We start from the raw sequence: 8,734 nt of genomic DNA on the forward strand, positions 1-8,734 counted from the left end.
CACTGCTGCCTCGCAGCACCAGGAATCCAGGTTCAATTCCACCCTCGGGCAACTGTCTGTGTGGAGTTTGCACGTCCTCCCCGTGTCTGCGTGGGTTTCCTCCAACTGCTCCGGTTTCCTCCCACAGTCCAAAGATGTGCAGGCTAGGTCGAATGGCCTGCTAAATTGCCCATAGTATCCAAGGATGTGTAGATTAGGTGGGTTATAGGGGGATGGGTCTGGGTGGGATGCTCTGAGAGTTGGTGTGGACTTGTTGGGCCAAAGGGCCTGTTTCCACACTGTAGGGATTCTTTGATTCTATGATAGTGTTACATGACTGATATTTGCAGCTAATTAAAGACAGTGCTGCAGTCATTTAAATATGTTAAGCAGAGTTCTGCTTTTATTCCATTTAGATTGTAACACTGTCTGAGTATTACGAAATTTAAATATTCTAATGTTATTCTTTTATACCTGTTTAATTAATTTGATTTTTAGAACCAATTAATTTCAAACTTTATTCTTTTATCTCTTTATCTCACCTTTTAACTCCATTTGATTCTTCTCTTTTGTTTTCCTCTTTGTTGTATCACAAGTTTATTTTCTTGATAACCAGATACTTGATATATTTTGAATAAGACAGTGGTATGATTAATCCTATGATTTAGCTGACAAATAACCTGCAGAGGGCACCACTTAATCTCTGGATCAGGTGAGGATTGTAGGAAAACTCATGTACACAGCATCACCACTCCTTAATGCAGTACAGCGACATACTGCATCACCTGTTTTGTTGCTTCCTTTATTACCTGTATTTCTTTTTTATCATTAATATTTCAATCTTATTATTGTATTCTCTCTTTTTGGTAACAAAATAAGCAGTGTAAAGATCCTGAACAATCGCATAAAGTTAAGCCAACCTAAACAATCTAATAACAACGTAAAATTGGTGAGATGGATATGGAGGGAGTAACATTGGACATAGCAAGAGACATTTATATTATAAAGTTCAATTACAATTGGAAACTACCAGCAAGAGTGTTCATTCTTTATTGGAGTGTTTTTAAAACATTCCCTCTTCAAAATTATCCATAAACAATTATTTGCAAAAACAAAATCCGATGAAAGAGAGGAATCCTGTTAGGGACAGAAATGAATTCTTTCAGAAAGATACTTAGCTACATTTTATGACCAGCATAACCTAACAGTGCTTGTCAACCATAACAATCCCACCGTTCTGGAGACATTTGTACTCTTTTGAATCCAAGCTATGGTCATTGGGAATCTGAGACAGCACAACATCCTCCATAGGGGATCTGGGAGCTATGTGAACAGAGCGAACAACAGCATGTCCCTTCAACCCATCTGATTGAATAATTTTAAATAGGTAAGGGAAAGATAAACCAAGATATGTAAGTGTGGACATGTATGAATATTGGGAGCACCTTCATCTGCAAAGTTCTTTCCATATCATAAATCAGCCTGAGCTAGAGATATACAGTCACTCCTTCAGCAGCCATAACATTTTCTGGCACGATTTGTCGGTAAATCACAGCTAAATACTGCAAATGCACAGTTTTACGTGATTCCAATGCAAGTTTATCAACAAAGTGGTGACGTAGTGTAGTTTGTGAGGAGATGAGTGCCTCAGATAGAACCTCTGGATATCTATGCTTAACTGCAAAAGCGGAGACAAGTTATTGTTGCCCAGGTTACACCACAATCATTGGGAGAGCTGATAGACATTTTTTCTATAAAAGGTATCTGTAATTAAATGAGATAGTAAGAAGTGCCAATGCTAGAGTCAAAGATAGCACAGTGTGGAGCTGGAGGAACACAGCAGGCCAGGCAGCATCTGAAGAAGGGTGCCAACCCGAAACGTTAACTTTCCTGCTCCTCTGATGCTGCCTGGCCTGCTTTATTGCTCCAGATCACACTATGTTATATCTGTAATTAAATGAGATTGCCCAGACATTTTACTAAACTTAAATATTTGCCATCTCTATTTCATTGTGACAGCTGCTTTTAGCTGGAGCAGCAAATAGAGCTCACAAACTGGTCTCGTTACTGTAGCTTGATACTAGGGGCTGGAAGGAAATCAGATGGAGTTCCTCCTGCGAAGTGTTTATTAGAAGGCTAACACATGCATTCTTTGGCTATAATTGATTCCAGAAGCAAAAAAAGAAACATGAACTAAAAAGCAACAGGCTTCTGTCACAGTCAGAATGCATGTGTTCCCTTTTACTGCCCAGATATACAAGATATATGCTTGTGCCCCTTCAAAGTGAGTACCAATTCAATAAGTCCAGCAAAAAGCTTTTTGAGAGCTTTTTTTTATGACCAAACATTTACCCTGGATTTAACACAATGTTTCACTCAACTGTCTACACACTCACAAAGATTAGATATAGATGATGGTAAAATATAGTTACAGCTTATAGTTCGCACAGGCCTGCAGTTTCTTAGATGGAGTTAATGCTTTACTGTTGAAGTGAATATCTGATAAACAGGATTCTTAGTATGTTTGGATAGATTGGTTTTCAGATGAAACAGATTGGTCAGATTCTTTCTCCCTGTCGCCCACTTTCAAGGCATGGTGTTTATTACCTTGGGTGCTTAGATGATTTGCAGCTATTTTGTTGGCTCTCATTGGAACTATATCTGCAAAATAGCTTCTAGATGACTCAAAAGCAGATAATAAAAATGCTTCCCTCATCATGTGACTTGACCTGTTCAAAGACCTCACTCCAAATGGAAAACATGGCATATATGTTGATTCCAAATACAATGTGTCATTTGACACATTGAGGCACTAGGGATGACACACCAGTAGAAGGCTGATAGGATCCATTCACATTTACCTCACACATGTTGAGCTTTAGTGTTTCCTTTTGTCTAAGGTGAAAGCAGAGCAACAAGCTAGGTGAACCTCTACAGTCATTTTGAACTGAGTCATCCTCAAATAGAAAGATATATATATTCCTCAAATGGTTACGGATGTTCATGCTTAATTTGGGCATCCGCTAGAGAATTAGGACTGTCTGAAGCTTCAGCGTGCCACAGCTTACACGATTGGAAGTGGCCATTTTAATAGCCTGCATCCAATTTTATAAGTTTTTAACTGAAACTCCTTAACGTGGTGGGATATGACGCTTGCCAGTCTTATACTACTCAGCAGCTGGTAATCTTAACCCTGAAACAGACAAGCAAAACCATTTCAGCAAATCCTTCCCCAACTCCCAGAAGACAAGCTAGAAAAGGTCACGGCTGTCAAAGAGAACACTATGGACCAAAACTAAACACAATACTCCAAATGCCAGAGCATCTAATCCTTATTTGCTTAAATATTGTGCTCTTAGTTTTGAACTTTATACACTTAGCAAGATTTCCAAAAATCCTATTTATTTTTCCTATAGCAATCTCACATTGCTCCTGAACATTTAATAATTATCTGATGCCTACCCCAAAACCTTTCCCCCAACTAAAGGGCACCCATTTGTGAGTAAGTTGCTTGACTGAATGTAAATAATTTTTTTTTTCACATAAAATGACATATGTCGTTTGTCATTAACTTTAATGTAACCACATCAGCTGACAAGCTAATAGTCTCCTCTTGTCAATCTATGCATATAGTTTTACATCTACATCTGAAGACTTAATTATAGTAGTCATGAATAAAAAAATCCAAACGCTTGAAATGTAAAATGAAAATAGAAAATGCTGCAGTACTTCTATTAGCATCTGAAAAGAGAGAATGAGATCTTGACATGTTTTTGACATAAATACACAAGTATTTTGAATAAAAGGGGCAGAAGGTAGAATGGAAACAATCAATCAATATACCTGTGACACAGGAAGAATTCCTGGCTTGAATAACCTGGAAACTGCTAAGTGTACAGCGAAGCAAAGAAAATGTATATAAAGATAAAGAGTTACAAATATCCAAGGTTGAGAAGACTTATTAAGCTGTGAAACGAAGCAACCAACTTTAGCTTTTTTATTGGCCAATATTAGTTACAGTCAGAATGTTGGCCAAGACACTGGATCATTGCTTGTCTCTTCTTCAAATGGTACAATCAGTTCTTGTACATTAACCAGATTTGCCACTTGGGAAAGGAGGGACTGCAAAAGAAGCAACTGAATGGATGGTTTCAATCTTAGTAACAAAGAGCCCATATGCTCCTCCCTCAATGTGTAGGTGAGAGTGGAGTGAACAACGGAAACTTTTTTAATCAGATAATCAGTAGTGCAATAAAGAAGCCAAGGATTATTTGCATGATTATTCTGGAGTAATGTACAGTGTGGTGTGCTTGGCATGGTCAAACCAGATATAGTAAGGAATGGTTAAGTGTGTTTGTGTACCAGCTTTGCTAATATTCCTTAGATTTGAGCAAAAATTGATGCTTCAACTAATTAATCTTTCACTTCTAATATTCTGTACTAAAAGGAAGGATTGAGGATCGCATTTCAAATTAAGTAGAATGTCTTTTTGAGATTAAAGTTTAAAAGTTGTTATGCACTATTTTTGCACACTTTGAAGATCAATGATGTCCTACCTGCAGAACTCAGCAGCACATTGAAATCTGTACCTCGCAAAGATTCACCACCATCATCAGGTTCCTTTTCTTCAGTTTTGTATCTGTCCCAATTTGAAACTATTTGTCTTCTAGAAAATTCATTTGGTTGATCATAATCTTCTTTTATGCCCATAGCATCCTCATCCTTTCAAATAAAAAAAATGTTTATGATATATAATCCTTACTGAATTAACAGATTCAATATCCAACATGTAACATACTTTTGTGTTCTGCCAAGGACTCTTGTTACTACCTCTTTGCACATATTTTATATGTATATTTTTGCTTAATCAATCTTGTTCAATTTCATAATCTATGCTCAATACTACAATGAAACCATATGGGCTACTTCAATCCCTTACAGGCAAAGGGACATCATTGTTATCATTGCCTACCATGAATAATAGGATGGAATTAGTTTGTAGACCCTGAACATGAATACTTATCTAACACACATCCAATACATAGCCACCCACAATTTTTGCACAATAGCTCTTGCAAGGTGAAGGATTGGACATTCACAAAATTTCATGAGGTTCACCTTAAACTTCACAGCCTAATGTATTTGGCATCTGTACAGCTCTGAAACCACTATAGATATATACAAAACAATTATTATGCCACATATGGAGAGCATGGAAATATAAATAATGTGCCTTTCGTAACCTGCTATATATATTTCTGTAACCTTATTTTAGAAAATTCAGATTAATTTTGCTTGGACTATGCAATTGTCAATATAGTATTCTGTCAATTTGAAGAGATCACGAATGAATGTTAACAACATGTACAATTTCTGGAGCTCAGTCAATGATAAAAGGGTTCACTGTACACTCTTTGGACAGTAACTGGACAAAATGTCCAGTTTCAGGAATCACTGGTGTCTTAATGGAAACTGGATTTTCTAAAGAGCTCTAAATAAAGTGCATTGACAAGAAGATAAAATTGTACTAATGAAATTAAACCATAAATCGTGATTTTACATTCAACAGACTGCACACCGAACATTCTTCCAGAAGGTAATTGGTGCTTGTGAACTATCATGTAGGTTATAATACCTTAATTTTCAGAAAAACCGCATGTTATTATTTTTTGTTAAAAAATTTGTCAAAAACTAGAGTCGATTTATACTCAAGGTGAAAATGTGAAATAACAAGGGTTTTTAGGTCAAAAATCACCAGGAAAATTTTATATTAGATTGACTTTTACATGGACCTAAAATAAAGACCAAAATTGTATCTAATATTTTAAGAATAAAAACAGAAAGTGCTGGAAATATTCAGGTCTGTTACTCTCACCACAGATGTCGCCAGAGTTAACTTTTCAAGTCAAATATGGCTCCGCTTGAATTCTCTGCAAAACTCATACTTGACTCAAAATGTTAACTCTATTCTCTTTGCAGCTGCTGCCTGACTGGAATATTTCTAGCATGTTCTGTAATTATTTCAGATATCCAACATTCAGAGTATTTTGCTTTTATCACAGTCACCAGGTGCAGTCTTACTATTATTGTACAATTGGCATAAAACTTCCATACTTTTATATTTCATTCCCCTTGCAATAGGGGCCAACATTTATCTTTTTTTCTTTATCCATTAACGGGATGAGGGTGTCGCTGGCTAGGCAGCATTTATTACCCATCCCTAATTGCCCAGAGGGCAGTTCAGAGTCAACCACATTGCTGTGGGTCTGGAGTCTCGTAGTCAAGACCAGGTAAGGATGGTAGTTTCCTTCCCTGAAGGACATTAGTGAAGGAGATGGGTTTTTCCGATAATCGAAAATGATTCACGGTCATCAGTAGATTCTTAATTCCAGATACTTTTATTGAATTCAAATTCCACCATCTGCAGTGGTGCTATTGGAACCCGGGTCCTCAGAACATTATCTGGGTCTCTGGATTAACTGTCCAGTGACAATACAACTAGGCCATCGCCTCCCCTTTCAAATGTCTTCCTAATTATTTGCTGTGTTTGCTGACGTTTAGCTATTCACGTACAAGGGCACACTCTGGACTAATTTCTAAGTCAAAGTTTTTCTGGTTCTCTAATTTTGGACTCTTGCACAAACCCAATCAAATCTTTGTTTTCGGCCATGCCTTCAGCTCCTTAAGCTGTCGAGTTTCTTCCTTCATCTCTCTACTGCTTTCCTCAATTAATATGTTCTTTAAAACTTACCTCTTCAAACAACTGACTTTTAATTATCTGACATAATATTTTATGTGACTTGGCATCATTGCTACAGAGATAATTAGCCTATTGAAAAATTATCATCAGTACGGATGACCATGCAAATAAAACAAGTAATACTAATGCAATAGCATGGTTAGAAACAATCATCAAATGAAAAGGAATAAATAACAGGATTGCACACTTACAAACATTTCAGCACAGCAATAATTACAACACATCGAAAAATGCATGCCCCCTTAACTCAGAATAAAAATGAATGTCTTCTGCATTCTGTATGAAAACCCATATATTGTCAGATTGAAAAAGTAATTAATTCCATGTTTATAAACGACTTGAGTTCTATAGAGAAAGAAATAATCTCATTGTCTAGTCATTCCATATTTGTGGAAGTGTATTTTCTTAATTCTATCACAGCTACTTTCGTGTGTTTGTGACAAATTATTTTATCATTTGTTTTGTGCTTTGTTTTATAATTGTTTCTATGAAGTAGTATGGGACCTGTATATTTCATGCCAGGCGCTATATAAATACAAATGGTTGTTGCCCCGCACTAGGAACCTAAGTCCAGTTCACCTCGCTCCTTATCCAGGAGCCTGGTTACCCGAAGCCGAGGCCCAGCTCCCTCCCCCTAGGCCTGTACCTGCTCCGGCTGCTGCTGCTGCTGCCGCCGCCGCCACTCCGGAAGCTCTCCGTCTCGTGTCCGGGTATGGGTCTGGGTATGGGTCTGGGTATGGGTCTGGGCCCGACCTCGGAATCCCCGCCAACCCCGCTCCGGTTGTCGCTCCCCGAACCCCCGAGCTCCTCGCCCCCGACCCCGGCCTCTTCCTCCACGGCGACCGCCACCGCCACGACCCCGCTCGACCCGGGCAGGGTGCTCCATCCCCAGGACTTGACGGGAAGGGGAGAGGATACTGTCAGAGAGAATAAACAGTGTGAGGGAGAGAGCACGCGCAAAGTGAGAATACAGTGAGCGTGAGAACACAATGAGCGTGAGAACACTGTGACAGTGAGAACACAATGAGAGAGAGAAAAATACTGAGTCACAGAGAGAACACAATGAGCGTGAGAACACTGTGACAGTGAGAACACAATGAGAGAGAGAAAAATACTGAGTCACAGTGAGCGTGAGAACACTGTGACAGTGAGAACATTGTGACAGTGAGAACACAGTGAGTGTGAGAACACAATGAAAGAGATAAAAATTGTGAGGCACAGAGCAAACAGTGACAGTGAGAATACTGTGACAGTGAGAGCACAATGAGGGAGAGGAGAAAATGTGAGACACAGTGACAGTGAGAACAGCATGAGAGAAAAAAAACTGCGGCACGGAGAGAACACAGTGAGCGTGAGAACACAGTGAGAGAAAAATTGTGAGGCAAAGAGCAAACACAGTGAGATTGAGAATACAATGAGAGAAAAAAAACATGAAGCACAGAGAACATGCACACAGAGAGAACACACTGAGAGTGAGAAGACAATGAGAGAGAAGATAACTGTGAGGCACAGAGAGAACACAGTCAGAGAGACAGAATAAACATTGGGAGGAAGACAGATCTGAGAGATAGAGAACTACATACAGAGAAAAACACAGTGACAGAAAGAAAATACAGAAGAGAGTATGAGAGAGAACACAGAGAGAAGGAGAACAATGAAAAAAAAAGAATGAGAGCGAGAGAACACACAGAGATGGACCACAATGAGTCAAAAAATAAACTGAGGGAGAAAGAGAGTGAAGGAGAGAGAACACTGAGATAAAAAAACAAAGTGGGAGAGACCAAAGTGAAAGAGAGAAAGAATGGAGGGAGATAGAGAAAATACACAGAGAGATGGGACACAATGAGAAAGAGAAAAAAAGGTGAGGGAGAGAGAACAGAAAGAGAATGCACAGAAGGAGAACAGTGTGAGAAAGAGGAGAACAGTGTGAGAAAGAGGGGGACAGAGTGAGAAAGAGGGAACACAGTGATGGAGAACCCAGAGAAAGAGGCAAGA

At 38.7% G+C, this 8,734-nt stretch overlaps 1 protein-coding gene across 1 annotated transcript in view; it reads right to left on the minus strand.

The window, feature by feature from the left end:
• LOC109914692 (apoptosis, caspase activation inhibitor) overlaps positions 1 to 8,013 on the minus strand; it is a 28,100-nt gene extending 20,087 nt beyond the window's left edge. The window contains exons 1-2 of the mRNA XM_048600304.1: positions 7,386 to 8,013; positions 4,536 to 4,701 (exon numbers count right to left, since the gene is read on the minus strand). Of these exons, the coding sequence (XP_048456261.1) occupies positions 4,536 to 4,701; positions 7,386 to 7,625 (406 nt within the window). The 5' untranslated portion in view covers positions 7,626 to 8,013. The remainder of the gene's footprint in view (positions 1 to 4,535; positions 4,702 to 7,385) is intronic.
• Between the last annotated feature and the right edge of the window lie 721 nt (positions 8,014 to 8,734).

This window comes from Rhincodon typus, chromosome 8 (assembly GCF_021869965.1).
Source record: "Rhincodon typus isolate 14 chromosome 8, sRhiTyp1.1, whole genome shotgun sequence".
Lineage (NCBI taxonomy): Eukaryota > Metazoa > Chordata > Chondrichthyes > Orectolobiformes > Rhincodontidae > Rhincodon > Rhincodon typus.